This window comes from Pantherophis guttatus, chromosome 1 (assembly GCF_059756535.1).
Source record: "Pantherophis guttatus breed Tessera chromosome 1, ASM5975653v1, whole genome shotgun sequence".
NCBI classification, from domain to species: domain Eukaryota; kingdom Metazoa; phylum Chordata; class Lepidosauria; order Squamata; family Colubridae; genus Pantherophis; species Pantherophis guttatus.
Genome location: NC_142063.1, coordinates 239903802 through 239928755, shown reverse-complemented (window position 1 = coordinate 239928755; position 24954 = coordinate 239903802). Strand labels below are relative to the sequence as shown.

General features: G+C 34.1%; 1 protein-coding gene across 3 annotated transcripts in view; it reads right to left on the bottom strand.

Moving 5' to 3' along the window:
• Positions 1–6000: 6000 nt before the first annotated feature.
• Positions 6001–24954, bottom strand: part of FUT9 (fucosyltransferase 9) — an 82352-nt gene continuing 63398 nt past the window's right edge. For 2 of the 3 annotated variants that reach the window (XM_034409021.3, XM_034409022.3), the window contains one exon: positions 6001–15916. In XM_034409021.3, coding sequence (XP_034264912.1) covers positions 14832–15916 — 1085 coding nt within the window. In that variant the 3' untranslated portion in view covers positions 6001–14831. Of the gene's footprint in view, positions 15917–22899; positions 22951–24954 lie in introns of all 3 variants that reach the window. The other variant, XM_087882586.1, reaches the window with a different exon arrangement.

The window sequence follows — 24954 nt, the reverse complement described above, 5'->3', positions numbered from 1 at the left end:
TACTCTACTCTACTCTACTCTACTCTACTCTACTCTACTCTACTCTACTCTACTCTACTCTATTCTATTCTATTCTATTCTATTCTATTCTATTCTATTCTATTCTATTCTATTCTATTCCATTCTGCTCCACTCCATTCCATTAATCCAAGTAGTTGTCAGGAGTAAAAAAACAATTAACTCAAAGAAACAAAATAAACAAAAATATCAGCATTAAATTTGAAGTCAAACATCTTAAATATCATTGAAGCACTGATAGATAAATGCCATCAACAGTAGAGGTTGGTTTGTTTTTATTTTTTAAACTTTTAAAAAACTTTTCAGAAATCAAGTTTGGGGGAAAACCCCCTGCTATTTCAGGTTTTAAGAGCTATTTGATTTCTTCTGTACAAATATTGAAAAAATAAAAGCTTGATTCTATATACCAGTAAGATAAGTACTTTCTCCAGCTATTATATTTTATTCACAGTACTGCCAGGGTTGTAAAATAAAGAGGCTTGTTCCCAAATCATTTTTTTTGCTTCATTTAATGTCACTAATTACCATAACTGAGTATCAGCTTCCCTTGTACAGTATATTACCTATAGTTGGTAATGTGATCTGACTTTTTGTCTTAATTGCATTGACTAAGGTTGACTTTGGAAAACAAGGAAAGAAACTCATGGTATGTTTAATACATGTATTCTTTTCAAGGTATTTTTTCAGGTTTTTTTCATGCCTGCAAAAGATTAAATTAATTCTTATCTTGAATCTCAAACACTGATAGCCATCTGAGAGGCAAGTGATCTACCTCTCAAGAGAGACAGGATAGGCCTTTTAAAAATAGATTTCACAATGTTACTTTGAAGAAACACAATGAAACTCATTACCAGGGTTAGGTACAAGTTTAATTGAAGATCTTTTGAAATTTCAAGGACTATTTCATTTCCTTTGAATAACACAATCTCCTTGACTTAGTCTGTTTTTTTTTTCTTTTCAAAAGAAAGTGTTGCTTTTTCTTGTGTTATTTTTGCTTTGGCTTCTTTATGTATATTCTAGATGTAACTTTCTTTGATTTTAAATCAGCAAATTTCTAGAGCCAGATTTACTTCCTGATATATTTTGCTATCAATTTGAGGAACCTGCCCACCATCTTAGTTACCTGCTGAAAGAGGTTTTGCATTAAAAATTAGCTACAATGGGACATGTGTACATTTGAGGAAAAGTTTTTTAAAAAGAGAAGTAGTCAACAATTGTTTGTTCAGGTACAATGGTATAAATGAGATATTTGTTATAGTAACATTGTAGATTATGTGTATTTGTGTGTATCTGTGTCTATATGTAATTATAAAATTAATTGTATTGTATTATGGAAGTTCCTTCAAGTAATGCATTAAATACAATTAATTTCACAAAACTATTTAAAAACAGTGTTTTAAAAATGCTGTTGGCAAATGCTGTAATATATTATATTTTAGTTGCCCTGTGGTATCAGAATACCCAATCAACAATATTTTATACTAGTGACTCTGTTAGACCTCTTGGAAGAATTTTTATTAATTTGGTAATGTGTTTCAAGAAACTTACCAAAGAATTTTAGTGGTCTCAAGTTGCTTTTGTGCTAGCAGATAAAACCATCATTTTGGGGCTCTATTTATCTTCTAATGTTTACTCTGCATTGCAGTATGATAAGTTCATAGAAATTCATACAAATCTTCTAGTTTGGTCTTAAATAATGAGAAGACCATTGCCTACAATTTTGTTACTACCAGACCACTGTTAGAATTGACAAAATTAAGCCTTTTGTGCATTTGGAAAGTCAACTCTCCTTCAGGTATAATTAATATCCAGTACTAAATAAACAATCTGCCAGTCAATCCTAAACCATTGTTATGTGGCTAGTAAAATGTAAGGAAGTGAGGAGTATAATTAATAAAGCTATTTATTCAGTCACCGGGACCAGAGATTTAGTGTTCTGAACTTGTGGACTCATGTTGGAGCCCATCCTTGGGGAACTTTATTCTAGCAGAGTGAGAAGCAGATTTAATATTTTTCAGAACCATTCCTTATCACATGTATCAGATTGCATAGTCTGCCTCAGTGGTGGTATTCAGCCGGTTCTATCTGGCTCGGGTGAATTGGTAGCGGCGGCTGCAGGAGGCTCCGTCCAGACGTCATCATTACCCATTTTTGACAATCTGCGCATGCGCGGAAGTCCCTATACATGCACGGAGGTGGCGTGTGTGGGAGAAGTGAGCGCTCTCTCTCTCACATTGTGAACCGGTAGCGAAGGTAAGTGAATACCACCCCTGATCTGCCTGCTCCATATCTTTTTAACAGTTGCTGTCCAACAGGACAGGAGGAGGCAATTTTTTTTTTTTACAAATTTATTAATTGATATATAGAGCCTCCCCAAAATTACTCTGAGTGGCATACAAATGTCCACTTGAAATATAAATCCTCCCTCTCTCCATGTAAAAAGTAAAATAAAAAACCCACAATACTTTAAAAACAAGTAAAATAGTATTTTTAATAAGTTTTTTATTGATTTTACAACAACAACACAACACAACACAACACACAAAACACAAACACATATGTGTTTCTTTTTACATATCAGTTTCGTTCCTCTTACTTTCTACTTTATATATTCCCCATTTTTCCAATCCTTTATTATCATTATCTTTATCGTCCCTTTATTTCTAATTTTATTCATTTACAATATTTTACACATTTGTCATATTCTTCTCTCCATCATTTATTCACCTTTACTTTCTCTAATCTTGAGCCAATCGTACCACTTAGTCCATACTTGGTAGTATTCTGTATCTTCCTTTTCTTTTATTTCTTTCATTAATTTATTCATCTCCGCACAGTCCAGGATTTTCCTAATTACTTCTTCCTCTGTTGGTACATGTTCATTTTTCCAGGACTGTGCGTAGACTATCCTTGCAGCTGTAATTATATGCAAGATCAAATATCGAATTTCTTTACTGTAGGTTCTGTTTACTATCCCTAATAAAAACACCTCTGGTTTCAAGTCCACATTGTAACCAATTATCTCTTCTATCCAGCTTCTAATTTTAACCCAATATTTTTTCGCTTTAGGGCATGTCCACCATAGATGGTAATATGTTTCACACAAGTAAAATAGTAAAATGGCATCCAGATTAAAATGTACTGTAACTAACAACTGGAACTCTTCTCATCTAAACCGAAAGGCTGGGGAAATTAAGTGACAGTATGTAATTAATTTCTACTTTATGTCTAACTCCATTCAAATTTAGTTTTTATGCACAACTTCTTCTTTTTCCTGGGAATCTTTGAGAATGCAGTTCCAGCATGCCAGTAAAAGACCTTAGAAGGATAAAGGAATTGGCACATTGTTGTTGGCTGTAATTTATGTCATTCAGATACAAGTAATATACAGGTGCATTTACTGGTTGCTTATTCTCTTAAAATCTCCTAACTAATTTTCCACAATCCTGTTTTATCAATGGAAGAGTTAAGAGCTGGTGAGAGAGAAATAATAGAAAGGATGGTGGGTTGCAGATGAGTTGATGAAGTGGTTCTCAATTGGTACTATGCATATGAAACCAAATATAGAGAAAGATATTGTGACATGAATTTTGTAACAATATGCTTGTGAACATTATATCCTTGGGGGAAATGGCTTTTTATTTACAATATGGATCTTAAATCCTTCCACAGAATAAGTGGAGGGTGTTAAGATTCCAAATATTGTGAAGCCTCTACATTGGTAGACAGAGGTACTGTAGGTCAAAAGACACACATTTAGCTACAATACCAAACAATTGACAGCCATTCTTTATTTAGCAACTAACCTTCATTAGGGAACATTAGAAACTACAACAGTAATAATCTTTGACAATAAATCATTTCCTGACCCATGGGTGTGTTTATGAGCAAGTTTCATGCACCTGACAACAAAAGCTTCCAGTTTCAAACTGATTTAAGGTCTGGTCAGTTTCAGGCAGCAATGCAAACCAACCAGAGGTCTGTGTTCAATTAATTAAGGTCACAGAGCAGAGCTTGTTAATTTGTGGTTAGTAGTTATTAGGGAAGCACTGCACTACAGAGAACAGCAGTTCCAGTGAGAAGCAGTGCAAGAAAGCCTGTTTACTTTATTATCAATAATAGCTTGTTTACCTCGATGAGGAGGTAACAGGGCACTGTATAGAGAGTATGGCGAACCTTTTAGGTACCAAATACCCAAAGTGCGTACGTGTGCCCAAACTGCAAGGTGTGGGTGCATGTGCACCCCCCCGCACATGCATGCACACCCCACGCATGCGCCTGCAACCCATGTATGTGCCCACACCCCACCCAAACTGCAAAGTGCAGGTGTATGAGCCCCTGCACATGTGCCCCCCAGAATGCATGACAGAGACCTAAAGACCAGCTGACCGGTGAGAGGCGCCAAAAGAGAGCTGGGGCGATGGCGCGCATGCCTACAGAAAGGGTTCTACATGCCACCTCTAGCATGCATGCCATAGGTTTGTCACCACTGGTATAGGACTTTATCTGAATGAGGGCAGCAACCAGTAATCTTCACAGTTGTAGTGTGTGTCTATGTGTCATGTGATAATTTCATAAGTACCCTGTTTCCCCGAAAATAAGATATCCCCTGATAATAAGCCCAATCGGGCTTTTCAGCGCATGAGCTAAAATAAGCCTCCCCCCAAAATAAGCCCTCCCCGAAAATATTTAAACTCATCTTAAAGACGGCAAGAGGAGCCCCATCTTGCTCCACATGCCCCAAAATAATAAGACCTCCCCGAAAATAATGCCAAGCACTTATTTCAGGGTTCAAAAAAAAATATAAGACAGGGTCTTATATTTTCGGGGAAACACGGTAATTGGAATGGAATGTGGCCATAAACGAGCAGAGGGTGTATTCACAAGTGTTTGTTATTTCTATTGTTTTCAAAACGTTGCGTGCTTTCAAAATATGCTCAGCAAATCAGCAAGGAAGCTTTTTTCCTGTACTCTCTTTTTTATTTTTCGAATGTTATCTGAACCTTTTCCAGGCATGAGATGGAGGAATTGGGGTCTACATAGAATGTTCTTGTGAAAACTTTTACTGATTTTTTATAAAAAATGTAATCGCACTGAAGAAAGATGATAATGGTTAATAGAAAAATATCCTCAAAGATTAAGATTGCTTTGCAGTCTTTTAAAGTAATAATGTTAAATGATACTGCTTTTACAGTATAGGAAGGATCTGCTCTTTTTTTCTATCAAATAAATAGCAGATAAGAATATTACCATGCATGAACGCAAAAAAGTTTGGCAAAGGAAGTTGCTTTTGACCAATGCTGACACTAGTTGAATGAATATTAAAAAAAATAAACCTGAATAAATGTAATGCTGTGGATTTTCCTCCTCCTTTTGCTAGCAAGTAGCAATAATAATAGTGCCAAAAGTAGTGGTAGTAATATTCTTTTATCTGTTAAACAGTCATCGTGAGTCCACAATTTTATATACTAAAATTGATGATTATCTTACTTCCAGAAATTTAATCAGTTTTTGTTTGCTTTTGTGTGTGCATGTGTGTGTGTGTGTTTTTAATAAAGGCTCATATCTGAACTGGGCAAATCTTTTGAGCATACATAAAGATAAGGATAAGTCTGATTCAGAAAATCTCTGCAGTTATCAATGTGGTTTTTCTATTAACATGGTTATGGTTTTTCTTGTGTATAGGGGTTTTATATTATGGTTTTTTTCGGTATTTTTATCCCTGTAAGTTGTTCAGTCACTTGAGTAAAACGGACAGCTACTGTATATATATTAAATAATTAAGAGTAAGGGAATAATTTTTGTTCTGGTTTGGTTGCCAGGACTGTATCTGAAAATATTTTGAAAAATTATTCCCTGTCAATTCTATATTTATTTTATACTTCACTGAAGCTGAACTTATAGAGCTGAAAGGACATGTACCTTGTCCAGGAAAATTGATCCAAATCCAGACTAAATATAAAATTAAACCCCATGGGAAAATACATTTGAGTCTTTTTATTTTAAATATTCTTATTACAACAACTTTGTTCACATATTGACACAAATTTACATATCCAGTGTTTTATCTTTTGGGAGGAATGCCTCTGTTAATGCATGTTTTCAAAAAATCAATGAAATTCTCATAACATAATAGAAACAAACTTCCATTCACCATCTTGAAGGCTTTGTCACAGTTTGAATTTCCCGGCATTCCATAAAATGCATCTTTGCAGTTTGCAATCAGTGTAGGAGATATTCATAGTCACACATAATCTTAAACACAGAAATTTCACAACAAAAGGGGAGGGGGAAACAATTATATAATTTTACTTGCACATATTAAGGAGGCAAAAATGGTAATTCAAACAACAGGAAAATATCTTTTTTTGAGGTCACATGTAGAGAGCACAAAGAGCAATTGCAACTTCTAATCAGTAAAAAAAAATCATACACATTTTTTGACAAGGCCTTGTTTTTTCATGGCTTCTTCAAATGTGTATTTTAGAAGATACAATTTATAACTTCTGGAAGTTATATCATCATTGGATAGTTGTATTTACGTATATACAATCTGATGCAATAAACAAGAACGATCCTTGTCTCTAGGATTGTAAAGCAAACATGAAAATATCACTGTGCTTGTGGAAAATTGATTGTTAAATACAGGTACTAAAAAGACGTAACTTTTTTTGGCAAGACCGATGAACTAATTTTTGGTGAATTATTCGTCTCGTTCTTTTCTGGATTTTGTCATAAATATAGATAATAAGTGCTTTAAATAAACTTGTCTCATAAATATATGCCAAGTGATGTAAGAGCTGCTTCCCCGTGGCATGATTTCAGCAACATGCTCATTCATCAAAATCAAAAATTATGCTGTCATGCCATTTAAGTGCTTTAACTTGCACATGTCAAAATGGCTCCCCCAAACTGGACACTTTTTCATTCATGACAAGACCATACAGTTCTGTTCTTGCTGCTTATATTATGCATTTGGATTTTCCATTTATTTTTCTTCTTCTTTCACAATATATTAAATATTGATAATTTAATCAATAAATGTTTATTACATTTCAACTTTATAACCAGAAAGAAACTACAGTGAGATTGACTAATAGGACCCATTTCCACTTCAAATATCCTATCTAATTAGAGAGTCTGTAATTTAAAAGCTTCTTGGCTAAGTGGTTTCAATTAGTGATCAGTTACTACCTGGTAACTTTAGATGTTCTCCAACAGCCTGTTACTTTAAATCAGTGTTTGCTAAGGTCAGCTATTTATCAAATACAAAAAATATGATAAGTAGAAAATGTAGTTTCTGAAAGTAAAAATCAAACTGACTCATCAGTGTGCTTGGGCATTATTGTCTAGTGTTAAAATAGTACATAACATTCATGTTAATATACTCATGAGACAGGATGATAAGATACAGTCAGGAAAATATGATTTACATGCTGTACATTTGGCTTTAGATTTTTAAGGTTTTGTTTCTTTTTACAAAGTAGTGCAAAATTACAATGCATTGATACAAAATCAGTCCTATTTAATAATTATTTCCCCACTTTTTTCACCTTGTGCTTCTTTAATGGGTACAAGTTGGCACACTGATTAACAGCACAGTCCTGTTGATTTTTACTGATATAAATATAAGCTCTAGTTAAGTTCAGTGAGGCTCATATCCAGTTTATTTATTTTTTGCTCAGAATTGCACATATATATATATGTGATGTTTTTTCATTGCCATATTTAAATTGCACTGAATAAAGTAACATTTCAAACTGATTTCCTCTGCATATTGACAAAATTCAGGTAATACAGGAATGGCATTGCAATTCTTTATACAATGGATGTCAGTGAAGAATAAAATATCCAGCTCATTTTACATACAAAAGTGAAGCTATGACAAACCCATGGCACAGTGGTTTTTCCAAAAGTTTCACATTTCAGAGCAACATTTATCTACATTTGTTAATGTTCCTGTAATTTAGATTTATCTGTCACTAGAAAGTGAGTTATGACTTTTAACAATATGATTGAAGCAAAAGCACCTTTTTGACTGTCATTATCAGTGAGAAGGATTAATATAAATTAACTTTGATTGGATCACTGACAAGATCCTTTCTCTCGGTAATAAACAGAATTCATTAGGACCACCTACTGGGTATAAAGTAAATGACTAGAGACACTTTAATGACACATTGATTAGATTGTCAATAATGATTGTGGCATTTTCCCACTGTATTCTACATTCTTGTAGGATTGTGTTACTAAAATAATGGTACTTGTGAGGTAAACAAGTTCATGTACATTGAGAATATGCAGATCTTTAAAAATCATTTTTCTGTTCTAGCATTATTTTCCAATGATTTTTACATGTATTTTGACATACGTCATTTCAGGCAGGATGATCTGAAGAGGAAAAATTGTTCCGGAAAAAAAAATAGAGTTCTATAAAGTCTTAAAATTTGTAATGTTTAATCAAAATTGGAAAAAGTCCTTTGCTGGCTTGAATATTTGAAACAAAAAAGTGCAACTTCCAGCCTTCCCTTGGATTTCCCTCCTGCCTTCTTTTTAGGGAAAAAGATATGCTAGTTTCCTTTGAGGGAATCATAGGATTATTTTACATTCTTAATATACATGCATTTAAAGGAACCATTCCGGGTTAGAGTGTGGGAGTAAACTGATACATTTCAATATGCAGAATATAATGGTAAGTATTGAAGAACTAGCTTGTCCAGGCACACTATGCAGAGTTAGGAAAAACAGTACATGACTAGCATACATAATATGTACTTTCACAATTTAAACTGTGATCTGTTTTAAAAACGAGATCATCCAGTATAGATTTGCAAATGCCTTTGTATGAAGTGAAGATACTTTTATCTATAACTCTGAATATCAAGAACTAAAATTATATGTACTACAGAGCCTTGGTAGTACAGGGGTTTAAGGCACCCTGTTATTAAGCTGGTTATTAAGACCAGCTGCCTGCAATTACTGCAGGGTTCGAATCTCGCCAAGGCTCAAGGTTGACTCAGCCTTCCATCCTTTCTAAGGTAGGTAAATTGAGGACCCAGTTGTGGGGGCAATAAGCTGACTTTGTATAAATATACAAAAGGATGAAGGCTATTGCTGAGCACATTGTAAGCCACCCTGAGTCTTCGGAGAAGGGCGGCATATAAATCAAATTTAAAAAAAAAAAATAGTTGTCACAATCAGTTTGCCTTGAATTATATTGTCTACAAACGTTTGCATATGTTCTTCAGATCGCAATGCTATTACTTCTTTATGAATCTTTGTAAATGAATTAGTTTTAAAATATTTAAGGGGATTAAACACAACAAATGTGAAATCTTGTAATTAAAAAAATTGTTTTCCCTAAGAAATTATTTTCATGTGAAACACATTTTATATAAAACACACATATAAACTGTAGGATAAAATCTTGTGTGTTTTTTAATTGGAAATTAGTCCAATTAGGAAATTAAGATGGCATCCCTTAAAAACAATTTAGCACTATAGGCGATGGGTTATAGTTGACAAGTTGAGTTTTCATATTGTGGCAGAAGGCATAAATTTGAAATTCAAAACAACTGTATCATTAGAAATTCAGTAACCTTTTGTCTATACAGAAGAGTTTCAAGTGACACAATTTTTGCTCAGGTAGCCCTAATTCTACTTCATGTAGTTTTAGGATTATATATCCTTTAACTTTTACAAAAGTAACAAACTCCATCAATAAGTACACATTTACCAATATTTGAGCTCCATTACAGCAGCTCCTAAATATAATTAGTGTACACTTAAATTCAGTTCTACACAAGGAAATTATGGGCCTCATTAAGAGCTAGTATTATAACTATTTTCCAATCCAGAAAGTGGCAATGTTTTAGCAAGGTACAGTATATATCATTTTTAAAATTTATATATGACATAGAAGGATGCATTTCTTGCACATATTACATACATACATTAACAGTAATTTTGCAAATGTAGTTTATTTGTTCCGTACATTAATTTATTAAGTTAATTTCCAGAAATGTTACTTTAATGTATGAGTGACAGAGATGAATTAATATCCTAGTTTTATCCTTTTCCAGTGTTACTCTTTCTTAAATTGTTCATCTTTAGCAATTAGCATTGTAAACTGAGTATTTATCCTATAGTTTCAGGTGGTGCAGAACACATCTTGAAGACCTAAAATTTAACTATTACAGAGTTAAAGCAAAATACCGAAAGAGAATAATCTCTTATAGCTATGTTTGTACTATGAAAGAAGCATTTTCACACAATCAGGGCAACAATTATTAAGAGTAACACTTTTTAATGAGCCAAATTTATATGCAATGAGAATTTGCTACTCCGTAACTGTTAAATGTCTCTTGTATGAAAAGTTCATATCTGAAGCCAAAATACAATTTAAAATCTACAGATACTTTAAAATTTTGAGGAAACAAACGGAGCAAATCAGTGAAAAAGAAACAACTCTGTGCTCTTTGTTATGCTGCAGATGACATTGTGTAAATGATATTTTAATCATCAGAAAAAGATACTTGCTCTAAACACTTCAATATGCTATGCTCTTTTGAAAGTAATATGCCCAAAACAAAATAATACAGTTTGCTTTGCATATTGCTTTTTGCACCCTCCTCCCCAAATGTACAAATGGCATCAAAAGGTAGTTTCAACAGTTATACAAGCACAAACCTACACACATAAGCACTCACGGAGGACTAGATCTTGCAGTCTCAGCATCACCTTACTTATCAAACCCAAGTCTGAATTCTCTGGAGATACTGAAAATACTGAAGAATATGGCACGAAGAACTGGAGATGAAATTCTTAGCAATTTAAGGGATCCCTTTCTGTCCCATGACACCAGAAAGCAGCGTCTTTCTATTTGGACTAAAGCCACAACTTTCACTCTCAAATACAAATATTTTCCAAAAGTTCAAATTTCATTTTGTCACATATACGAATATTCAAAGTTTTTCTTCTAGTTTCTTAATGCAACTGCTGGTGAACCGACAGGATTCACAGTTTCCTATAAGAGAATATTCTTTTAAAGTGACACAATATATGAAAAAATAAACATATTCTTAAGGAAGCATCACCTTCAGTTTTCATTCTAATTGTATGGCCTTTTGTTCTTAAATGTATTTTATGTATCTCATGAGGCCACTGGCTTGAATGAGTTTCCATGGATTCTATGATGTCCATTTACAACTGGTACAAAAGGAATGTAACCTTTCTTACATTTATAACTTGCTGAACATGTTCTTTAAAAAATTGAAAAGATTAACCTTGCAAATGCATTTATCTAAATATTTTGTTGAACAATTTGAAAGTCCAGAGTTCAGACACAACAGAACAGTTAACATAAGGTACATTAGCACCAAGTTTGATTACATATGTACTATGAATCTTGGATAATTAATTTCACATAGCAAAAGTTCATTTGGGCATTTTTTTTTTAGCACTGAGGAAAAACCAGGATCTTTTAATTCTGCAATCATAGACTGGATGATTATAAAGCATTGCATATGTGTTTACATGTTACAGAAAATGGAGCAAATTTATGGGGCAATGCATTGGCTATGGATCTTCTGATGAAAATACAATTGAACGAACAGAGTCCACTTAGATTAACACCTTCCATTTTGTTATTTCTGCTCTTTTTTTTTTTATTGGGTGGGAAACTTGTTTACAGAAAAAAGCCTGATCCTCCATGACAGACTTTGCTGGTTTTCCCTGTCGTTAAAGCTGCAGTATACAGGAGAAATATGTGGCATATGTATGTATGATATGAACAAATAAGTTAATGGGACAGAGACCATCAGACATAATCCTTGTCTCATGAGGATAGACTTAAACGTTTTATCTCAACTATTTTTTCAGGAAACCCTTGAATTAAATGTTATTTTTGAGTTTAAAATGCTGATTTCACAAACTGAAACTTGGAAGTCCAGAAAATCTTATGTGAAAAATTCACATGTGTGTACACGCAGAGTGAAATATCACCATACAAAATCTATTTTCTAATGTTTGAGGCTAACTGTTGTCATTCCATTTCTTCAGATTCTGGGATTTATGACAAATTTAAAATGTGAACAATTATTTATTTGAATTTTATTCCATCTTTATTATTTTGTAAGTAATTCAAGGTAGTGAACACACACTTAATACTCCTTCCTATTTTCTCCACGCAACAAACCTGTGAGAGGTTAGCCTGAGAGAGAATGACTGGCCCAGAGTCAGGCAGCCGGCTGTCATGTCTATGGTGGGATTAGAACTCACAGTCTCCTGATTTCTAAACCACTACACCAAACTGGTTCTCTTTATTCACTGTGACATCGTAACAAATCATTTCCAAGAAACACTCCTAAAAGTAAACTTAATTGTCCAGTGTTTTATTTTTTATCAGAAGTTAAATACATTTAAACTATATTTAAAAGGGACTACTTTAGTTGAATAGCAAAAAATATAATTTATGAAATATCTTTGAGTTAACTGTTAAGTCCTCCTTTTTTGATACTGATAAAACTGTGTGGAGGTATAGTCTCTAAATAAAGACTCCTCCATACTATCAGCTTGCATTGCCTGAAGAAGTTACATATATATTCATTCCATGTTAAAACACAAACCGAATTAATCGCTTCAGAAAAGAACATGAAATCAAGCCACAAACTGTTAAGTCAATTAATAACATTTTGAAATCCAAGGTTGAATACATCTCCCAAATACTTGTTTGAAAATATTTACCTTCAACCTAAATTCTTTGCTGTAAAATGCTGAACAGAGTAACCTAACGGTACTCTGCAATTTGAAAACTACTTACCATTCTGCAGATTGTATTCACTAGTAAAAGTAATTAAAAATTAACATGTTTTATAGGTCACTGAAAGCTATATGTTATAATGAGAGATGGAAGCAAGTTCCTCATCTGTCATCCGTTTCCAAACCAAACACACAATAACAAACTGCTCTGCTGAATATTGGCAATACTAATAAAGCTGATAATCTCTTAACTTGCCTTCTTCTCTACTCTCAAATGTTTCATCAATAATTGTTCATCAGTGTTCCATTTTATGAAGGTGATGCCTATTGCTGCTTGGGAGCAAAAAATGTCAACAGGAAAATGTGATCATCCATAAAACATATGCAATTCATGTTTTCATTTTAGAAATAAATGTAAACTATGGACAATAACATTACTTAAACTCTTAGCCTTAAACCCTTATGCCCTTCTTAAGACCTAAGACAAATTGGACCTCTGGAAAAAGTTGGATAAAAACTCAGAATTGCCATACTATAAGCTTTTTAACGTGACAAAATGGACATTTGGGGAATGCATACAAAATTGGATTAATACAAAAGTAAACTCAATGAAACTTAGTATTTGTTGTCTTAGATTGGCTTTTAAACTTTTTTTTTTTTGGAAACCAGTACAAAAGCCAAGGAAGCTTCTCATCTTGTAAGGACTTACGCATTTATAAGTTAGACTAATGAGTGGTTAGCTTGCTTCCTCTGATCCAGACTGATAAATATTTTTATCCAGCATTACAGTGCAAGTTTAATTTTCCCATTTTTGGTTACTTTTTTTCCCACACACAAAAAATCATTTTTTATAATGATTTTTTAAAAATCATTGAAATAGATGAAGGATTAACCAAACATGTGAAACTGAATGCAAGTCTTCCCATTGGAGCAACCACAATGGGAGTCACTGGCTTTAAAATGGAAGATGTGACTAAATGATCAAAGCCTCATTCCTTTCTAATATCCATAGCATTGCAGTGCAATTACAGTAAAAAAAAAAATACGATTTAAGTTTTGATCACCATGTCTGGCATTTGGAAGCCAGGGTCTATCACTGTGAATGAGCTTGCTTCCCATGGAGTAAGCAAGATGTTCTACAAACAAAAGCAATTTACAAGACACAACCATTTATAAACAATTTAGAAAGTTAGTTTATAAAACAGAATCAAACATTGTTCTGGATATCCGGATGTATCATTCTATTTCATAAATTATATTTGTTAAACCATAATAAATAGTTTGGTCCCGTTGTTTTATGTTGATTAGCTTCGTATCCCTCTCCCCAATTTCTTTTGCTGCCCTGCAAGAAAAAAACCCTGCTTTAATCAATATAAACATGATTGCCTTATGTAACTGACAGTGATGCAGCATTGCAAAAATGATGAAACAAGAAATAGTATATAAGAGCATACTCCTCAGTGAACACTGTCAAACATAGCAGGATTTCCAACAAATTATAAAACAATGTCGTGGCAGAGGTTCAGGATGGCATAATTTGTGCAGCCATGTCATGGTCTTTAAAAGCACCCAAGTTATTTCACATATCTCCCATAAGTACATCCTGCAAATGTTGCTATTTTTTGGTTTCCCACATGGGACAGTAAATGTATGATTAAAATGTAACAGTAAGTCACCACAGTTTGGATTGTTTAAAGAAGGGAAAGCCAATGTTGGATTATTACTCTTAATTCCTTTTCAAAATCTCGGCTCAATAAAATATAGGAAGAGTCTGAAAGATGGTGAGCACTTCTTCAACAAATAAATGAAACAGAAAGTGACCAATAACACCACTATTATTTTGTTGAAAGACATCTTTATCTGGAAAGGAAGGAGAGTGGTTAAGGTTTCAAGGCTTTAAGTGAATTATTGATCCACATTGAGAAGAAGGCCAGATGACAAACAGTAATGCTTTACTCAGGACTTCCCCCCCCCACTTCTCCTCATCTTGGGATGGCGATTTTGACAGCTTTCCTCCCCCTTAATATAAAGTGCAGGAAAAAACGGATAACGGTTTAGTTCCAAAACCATTTCTCTAAATTACCAACAGACTTGTATTCTTGGTGTCTCTTTACGTGGTCACAAGCGAGACATGCATGTGATTCCCAGAATCGAGAAAGGCGCACTGAAAAATCCTTCCTCCAGTTGAAGTAGCTAATATACAGTTTAGTGTTTTTATCAAGCATCAGAAGGTACTCTGAAAGGTCCTTTGGAGACAGGAAATCCTCCACATGTATGAAAGAATTAGCAGGGATGTAATTCTCATAGTTTTCTCTGGGAGGACCCAGAACGACTGGCACAGATCCAGCGAAAAGAGCATTGTAGAGTTTCTCTGTAATGTAGTCTTTATGGATAGAATTTTCAAAGGAAAGGTAAAACTTGCAAGTGGAAATAGTCGGGATCAAATTTTTATCACTGATATAATCTCCAAATGCTTGTCCATATGTATGGATTTCTATATATTTACTTAATTCATTATAATACTTAACTCTAGCATGCTCAGGATTCCAGTTACTCACTACCCAACATACAAGTTTTTCTTTATTTGGCATTTCATACTCAAAGGAATTTGTGCTGACTATCATGAAGCCATAAGGCACCTGAATATCTGAATCCCGGCGATAGGTGAGGGTCAAATTGAACAAATGTTCGATACCACTCTTTTGTGGAGTATGGGTTGGAGATTCCAGGTTCATCCAGATCCATTTCTGAAATGCAGGTCTAGGCTGCTGAGGTAAATTAGTCAGATCCCAGCTAATATCTCTATGGTGAATGAGAACTGCATGAGACCGATTATATAGTGTGCGGTCCGTTGTCAGATGGCATCCATGGATATTAAAAGTGGGACAGAATTTCAGATCAAATGTCTGTCCAAATGGCCAAACCCATATCAGAATTGTTGTTTCATTAATGTAATCACTTTTGGTTGAGAAGAAATTCTTCATCTTTAGAACCGAGCTGGCTGATTCAATAGGACTAGAGATCCATCCACTTGTGGGTTTGATATAGATCAGCAGACAGGCCATGAAACAGCCAAGCACAATGAAGAGAAATAGAAATGGCCGGAAAATTCCTTTGGATGATGATGTCATAATTTGATCTACAAAGAAAAGAAGGAAGAGTTTAAAGTCAGTGTTTTTAAATTAAGGTGAACATTAAAATTTGCATGCATAAAAGAGCTACTTTAAAAAACATGTTGTAGAGACACAAAATTACTTATAATGGTTATTATGCACTATTGATAAACCTAAAAATTACAAATAATGGGAAAGAACCATAAACCTAAATGCAAATCAAATGAATTGAAAATATGTGTTGAGGTGGAATGAAAACAATTACATCACTATGCTGCATGTATTTGTATATTTGTATTTCAGTGTTAAATTAATATTATTCAGTTAGTGGCATCTGTATTCAAGATAATCCTTTATTGTTTCTGGTTTCAGGAGAAGTCAAAAATTAAATATTTATATTATTTTTAGGGGGATTTTCCTTTTCCTTCTTTTTTTTAACATTTATAAATTTTGTTACTGTTATTAACATTATATTAGCATTAATAGTCTAACTTCAATAATCCTTTATTCATTTTATATGAAATATATGTTCATATATATAAAAACACATCTGTGCTTAATAAAATAACACATGAAAAAAGAAACCCTCTCCAAAATAGATATAATGTGCATTTATTATTTTATACACTGCAAAAGGTATAAAAACAATAGCTTTTGAAAAAAAATTACTATACAAAATATAACATGGCTCTATGCTAGATTCAAAATGGCAAACTTTTAAAGAAACTGTCCATTGGCCTGGTAGATAAAGAACCTCAAGGAACATTAGGAATAAAATCTTCACTTAGCATGAATAATCCTAATTGCCATAAAAATTCCTCAGTTCTTGAGAGCAGAGAGAAGCTCAATCATGCTAAATATATGCAATCACTTCTGATACATCTCATTAGGACATAGCTTTCTTTGTGTGTTTTTTTGTCTTCCTTTGTGAATGGAAATACTTACATATTTAAAACATTTAACCCTAACCACTACAAAACCCAATCTCAATTTAAGAATTTTTAAAAAGAAAATTACAGATCAAACAATTTTAATCATAAAATTAAAACAATGTGATCCATATGGGGCTGCTCTTGAAGGACATTTGGAAGCATCATCTGGTACACAATACAGCTGCATAGGTAATAAAGAGTGTCTGATATATGCAACATCGTTGCTATATGAGCTGCACTGACTGCCAGTGTACTTCCAAGTGCAATTCCAGGTGCTGGTTTTCACCTTTAAAACCATTCATACCTAATCCAATTTGGTTCTACAGATTGGATATGCTATGGATCCCATCAACCAAGGAATGTAATCTGGTGTGCTTTCTCTGCCATAGCTCTGGAACATTCTCCCTTAAGTGACCAGGATGACCCTGATTTAGATTAATTAATCAGTGGAACGGCTTGCTTGCAGAAGTTATGGGTGCACCAAATTTAAGAAGAGATTGGACAATCATTTGTCTGAATAGTATAAGATCTCCTGCTTGAGCAGGCAGTGGACTAAAAGATCTCCAAGGTTCCTTTCAATTCTGTTATTCTGACCCTGCTGACCTTTTTTAAACCATAGTTTAAAAGACTAGTTGTGCACCTGGATCTGGGGCCCTGACTGTGTTAAGGGTCCCATTTCTTGTCTGTATTAGCATCCATAGAGTAGTTCTATTTGGCAATCATATATATTTATTTTGGATTATTTGAAACATTTTTACTTTTTATGATGTGGGTCACCCAGAATCACTTCTTGAGATAGGTGACTATAGAAATAAAAAAAAAATACAATTTTAAAAACCAGCAAAAAGGATCAGCAGCAACAATAAACAAAAGACAGGGCAGAAGAAATTCTGCAAAAAAATAGACAACATGAACAAATTAATTTTGCATCACACACGGAAAACTGTATACCAACCCTAATTAAACTGGAAAGCAATTCTATAATTGGATGAACTCTATCATGAACACCATGTCTCAGGTTACTGGGCAGAGAATTCCTGAAAAATGTGAGACCATAAAAATGATACCCCAGTAATCTTAATGCCCAGAAAATAAAAGCAAAACAATCAGGTACTCTTAAATCCATTTAGGTCAAGTACCTTCACGTTCACTCAAACATGCTTTCAATCAGTGTATCTACTCCTATATAATATACACTTCCCCTAAAGTGTCAGAATTCTGCATTCTCTAAAATTTCCAGGCTAGCCTTAAAAGTAGGCCTCCGCAAAGCACAATACATGATTCCAACCATCAAGTTAGTATATTTTTGCACAGATTTGCCACACCAGTTGATGCTGGGGAAACTTTGTTTTGCCCTTTACTTTTATGGATTACAAATAAAAGCGGGAACTTTTTTCTGTCTACAAGGTGACATTTGATGTTGACTGGTAGGCTGTAGGCTCTACTTGCAAATATACAGAGATTCCTTTTACTATACACTGCCCACCCTCTAAAATAAAGTATTTATTTTAATATTTATTTTCCTCTAAAATATTCATAAATGTTCCTCATTCACATAGTACGTACTGTATGCCATTTACTTACCATTTCATTTACTTGCTGTTTACTTAGGTCATTCATATTAATACTTGTTTTCACAACCCGTTCACATACTCTATGCTAGTCACATATAATACTTATATGTCCATTCATTCCTCATTTCATTTTCACCATCCAGCTACTATTTCATACATGGTAAAAACTGATTGAATTGTAATACTGCCAAGAGATTTCAGGGATTATTCAAAAAGTGTGTCAGGTTTTAAATAAAAAAACCCCAGTTTTCTCCACATCTAATTCTATACATCGCATGTTTTTACTCTGGTATAGCACATTCAGTTATTCTAATATCTGTGAGTAGCTTTTTGTAAACTTCCCCCTTTAAAAAAAACTCTGAATGGCTCTACAAAATCATACGTGGGCCATAAGAAGAAAATCTGACTTATTCTACAATGCTTATCTTATCTTATTTGGCTACTTTAGCAATCAAATGGGATTTGTTTCTGCCTCAGGTATCAATAAGGCAGATCTGGCAGCATTCCTAAAACAGAATGGCCCGGGGAATTACATCATAATGTAGCATTATTTCTAAAGACATTTTTAGGTGGGAAACGACAGTCCTATTTGAACTAATAACGGAGTGTTTTAGGTTGCCATAGAAAGTGTCTGTACATATTAATGCAGGAAGGATATGCAGGAAGAGTAGCTACAATACCCCCTGGAAATCAAGGGCTAGTTGAATCAGAGCAAATCTACACTTGATTGGAATGCAATCTCTTTGCAGGCTTGCCCAGAAGAATGACCTTTTCTGGTGATCATGATGGATAATGAGCTTAATGAATTGCATGATAAATAGCCAGTTTAATGAAGCATCCACACATACAGTCCTTCTGGCTGCACAGGTATATGGAACTGCAACAGAATGCTAGGGTGGATTGAAGGAATGACGTATCAAAGATCAGTAGAAGATAAAGATGTGACTGATGAATACAATGATCAAGAATCATGTAGATTGACTTCCATTAACAAGTACTACCCCAAACACTTCAACCTCTTCCAAAACTGTACTGTGAAATTGTAGTACTAGTCCGTTGAAAAATCAAGCTAACGTTTTCAGTTATAAAATAGGAGACAAAGAGGAGCACTGGGTATAAACTGGGGAAAATATGTGAAGGGTGTAAGAACTTCTCCTTTCTACAGATTAATTTCTGTGCTGCGTTTTCCCCCTGATACTTCAATCACTCTTTATTTATTAGACAAATGAATATAGCTGTCCAAATCACATGTAGTGACTCAGGGCGACGTAGAACATTAAAAATCCACAGTTAAAATTCACCACTCCAACCCTTATTCCACGGTAGTAGCAACAACAGAATCAGACAAGCCGCTAGATTGGTTCTGAACGAGATCCTCAAACTTGCTGACAAAACTATGTCTTCAAGGTCTTGCAGAAAAGCAATAAAGTGAGAACCAAACTTATATCTGGGGGAATAAAAGGAGAAAGACACCACTATCTTTTCCATGCTGGGAAATCTTTCTGAAATCAAGGAGCTACAAGACAAATTTGGTAAACTATCTGATTTAGATAAGCTCTCTGCTTATATTAGTTGTGGAAATTGTATTGATTAGCAATATGTACAGCAGCTCTAATTCGTTGTAATGGAACTGAGACATATATTAAAGGTACCACTGTATTTAAACTCTGATTCAAAGCCAATGCAATTGTTGTAGTATGTATTATTATTTCTGTGACTATTATGGCCACCAGGGGTAGAGATCCTGAGAGGGGAGGAAATAAGCTCCCTGGGTTTTCCCCGTCCTAACCAATAGGTCCTGGAGGTAAGGAAAAAGTTGTTACTGCAGTCTTTGTTCAATATTCCCCTGAGCATATCTCCAGCCACATGACTGTTGATTCTGAATATATAGGAAGGAATCTGCCCTAGAGGTATGGCATGCCCAAGTAATTATGCACTGTATTCCAATAAAACAAAAGCTATTTTTTCCAAATTGGGGAAATTTCATTAGAGAATACAAGTATGTATACAGGGTATGCACTGAAGATAATATAAATTGGATTAATTTCAGAAACACCTGAATAATTTCAAAATGAAGTAGTATTCCTCCAAAACCAACTTAATTAGAGCCATCTGGAACATTCATAAAAATTTGGGAAATACACAGACATTGTCTAAAACAATTTTGCCACAAATTCTTCATATGCAAAAAAAAAAAAAAAAAAAAAAAAAAAAGTAAAGGTAAAAAGATAGGGATGTAGAAATTTTGTGACTATTTTTGCAACAAACAACAGCTAATTGTATTTACCCAGTGCTCTTCAGTCATAGTACATTCTGATTTTATTTATTTATTTATTTCAATTTGTATACCGCCCTTCTCCTAGTGGACTCAGGGCAGTGAACAGCCAGAACTAAAACACATGCCAATACAAAATTTAAAATTATTAAAAGACGTACATAACTGGCCCAATTTAAAACAATTCAATTAAAATCCAATGACAATTTAAAAACTAAAAAACTAAAAAAGACTAAAAAAGGGGAAGGGGGATTTAGTGGTTAAGGAACCAGTCTAGAAAGAGGGTGATTGACTTTGGGCCAGGCACTCTCTCTCAACCTAATCCTCTTCACAGGATTGTTGTGGAGAAAATAGGAAGAGGAAGGTATGTTGGATATGTTTGTCATCTTGTGTTATTTGCAAAAGTAATAAAGATGAGATAAAAATAAAATTAATATGATGTTTAGTGATTGATTGGTTGGAAAAGACTGGAAGTTCCCAACTTTTCTATTGCATTTACAGTATATAGCAATTAAACCAAAATGTGTACTGGGAGGAAAGTTTTTAAAAGGATTATTTTCCATTCATCCTAATTTCTGCATTTGTGCTAATATTTTTTTCACATCTCATCCATAAGGATACATGTTCTGATATTTTCATGTATCAAAAATGAATGAAATAGGATCCCTTGCTTTGCAAATATGAATACTCCCTTGCACAAAGGTAAAAAACCCTCTGAATTTTATAAATATCATCAGATATTGTAGCTGAGGCCTCTTCTGTGCTCTACTATTTTCATAAAATTGTTTACAAAAACACAGACATAATTGCATACTTTTAAAACATGCTACCAATCTATAAAGTTTATTTTTTGAAAATTCTTCTGCAAAACCTATTTAAGTGAAAAATAGATATTTCATGAAATAAATATTTCATTTCATATTTATCCAATTCTACACAAGTACTGAAAAGTTTAGGATCATTTCATTTATTTTTAAAATTAAAAAGGAAAGCTGTTTTGTCCAAACTAAGTATGCATGTTTATTTTACATTTAGCCTTTTATACCATTTTAAGTTTTAGTATTTATAAAGAGTTAATATCTCTTCACACGTGTATAGTTATTGATTTCCAACTATAGTGAATTTATTTTATTTATTTTTATTTATTTATTTGTTCAACTTGTATGCTGCCTTTCTCCGAAGACTCAAGGCGGCTTACAATGCATTTAAAAACCATATATAAAAACATTAAACATTAAAATATTAAAAACAATTAAAACCCATTCACACCATTCATGGCCGGATCTTGCCAGATCGCAACAGCGAGATCAACGGCCCCAGGCCTGCCAGAAAAGCCAGGTCTTCACCGCTTTTCGGAAGGCCAATAGGGTGGGGATGGTCCGGATCTCAGGAGGTAACTGGTTCCAGAGAGCTGGGGCAGCCACAGAGAAGCCACGGGCCTGCCAGCCAGCATTGTTTAGCTGACAGGACCCGGAGGAGACCAACTCTGTGGATCTTACCGGTCATTGGGAGCTATGCGGTAGAAGGCGGTCTCGAAGATAACCTGGCCCTGAGCCATGTAGGGCTTTAAAGGCTTTAAAGGTAATAACCAACACCTTGAATTGTGACCGGAGACCAATAGGGAGCCAGTGCAGCTTTCCTTCAGAATAAGAAAAATACAAAATCCCCCACTTCCTACCGTGTTTTCCCGATAATAAGACCCTGTCTTATATTTTTTTGAACCCTGAAATAAGTGCTTGGCCTTATTGCCATGCGCTCAAAAGCCCAATTGGGCTTATTATCAGGGGATGTCTTATTTTGGGGGAAACAGGGTATTGATTACAGAAACTCACAGAAACTATAGGCTGTTTTGTTTATACAGGTTCTAATCACAAATTCATACTTAAATAATAACCCACTCAGAATATACAGAAAGAATACAGCAAACCTGAATCTCTGTAATGATACTTTAACTGTTTTATTTTTAAAAAGCTCTTATAAAGCTGAAATATAAGGCAAATCAAGAATTTTCTGGCACAGTTGAAAGAATGTTAAATTCAGTACATTCAGTGCCAAGTTATCTATTTTTACAATATGAACAAATAATTTCCGCATATAGTTTATACTATATTATAGTGTTTAACTGATTTAACAAATATGCATTTTATTTTGGACTGCTTTGAGAACTTAGTAGTAAAACTAAAGAAGAAAGGGACACAAACAAAAAGAATAATTGTTTTGCAACTTACTGTATTCAAGAGGTTTGAAGTTTTCATTTTGCTGGAAAAAGGACCGTTTTTCTGTACAAAAATAATAAAAACATGACAAAGACGATCCTAAATACAGGTATCTCTGACGCTCATGACTATAATTCTATTGAAAAATTAATTCATGTATTTTTTTAATGTTATGCCAATAGAGGATCATACAGTGATTCCGAGTGTCTTTGCAAAGAGCCTAAAGTTTGGACACACCTTAGATGCTTATCTCATTATTACTCCTAGCTATTTTGGTTATGACTTGGAGGAAGCAAGAGGAGATTGTACAGAACATGCTTCATCAAAAAGCTATTGTCTTCTATTCTTCCTTCTACCTAAAACTCTGGCCTATTAGCTCCAAATAAGGGCTTGAAAGGTACAGAAAACAGTATAGAAGATTTTTTTTAAAAGAGTTACTGTTAAATTAGCTATACTATCCATCAAACTAATAATTTAAATCTCTCTTTCTCTTCCCCCTTCTCTCTCACATGTACACACAGTCCAAATTATCAAGAAATGAAATAAAATGAAGAGAATTACATTATAATTGATCTGGAAGGTATACAGTATATTTGTTGAAAGCCATGCTATTTGGTGAGGAGGATGTACTGGAAAACACAACCTGCTTAAAAAACACACCAGCAAACAAACATTAAGATGTTTGAGTAATAGAATTGGTGAGGAGTTAAAGAAAACAAAGCAAAGTCACTGGAAGAGACTTTTCCTGAATTAAGGAGTCAGGAATACAAATAGAATAAGATAACTCAGAATACAGCAGCCATCAAAACAAACTCCTTGGCACAAAGACATCTGAAACAAGTTTGTAGAAACTGCATGTTCTCAAAACTGCAGCATGCAGATCTTTGCTATTGATCAGATGCAAGATGTGTTGCATGTGAATGTCATTAAATCTGCATTTAATACTGAAGCTATCAGAAGAACTACAAGGAACAATGGTATACTCTATACTGGTTTACTATATTTCTTGAGCCAGAGGTTTCAACTTAGACCAAAACTACACTAATAAACATAATGATCACCATAGCAATAGACTGAAATTTGTAGAATGAAATCAAAATCACCATCTAATGTGCTCTCTTTCTCTCAAATTTCCAATCTGGAAACTTGGAAAACTTTATCTGAACAAAGATGCCTAAAAATACAAGATATTGATTTCATTATAACAAACTTTGTTTTGGTTACTAGCCAAATAATGTCATACATCTAAATAAAGCATCTACCTCAGTGAACCCTTCATGCAGAAATATGCATGAAGGGTTCACTTAAGAAAACCTTAGGAATTTTTATTTTTATTTTTTATTGGCCAAGTGTGATTGGACAGAAAAGGAATTTGTCTTGGTGCATATTCTCTCAGTGTACATAAAGGAAGATACGTTCATCAAGAATCATAAGGTACAACAGTTAATGATAGTCATAGGGTACAAATAAGCAATCAGGAAACAATATCAATATAAATCGTAAGGATACAAGCAACAAAGTTACAGTCATACAGTCATAAGTGGAAGAAGATGGGTGATGGGAACGATGAGAAGATTAATAGTAATGCAGACTTAGTAAATAGTTTGACAGCGTTGAGGGAATTATTTGTTTAACAGAGTGATGGCGTTCGGGAAAAAACTGTTCTTGTGTCTAGTTGTTCTGGTGTGCAGTGCTCTATAGCGTCATTTTGAGGGTAGGAGTAGAAGAAGGTGGTTACTTTAAATAAAAATGAGATCTCACTCTGAGCTTTCCATGGTGCTGATGTAATATACCTGAACCTGCATATAACTGGTCTACTCAAGCTATTTTCTGTAGAATCTAACCCTGAAGGAGGCATACCTGAAACAATGACTTCCTTGTTTGCCTCAAGCTTTGGTAGGAAAATATACCAGACATCCTATTACCTTTTGAAAGACACAGTGCAAGTAGAAACCTGAATATCTATACCCAGAAGCTAATGGGTATTGCTTGAGACATAAAAGCAACAAAAAAACTGAAGGCTGAAGAAAGGAATTAGGTAAGTGCTGCTGAAGTACAGTATGTCAA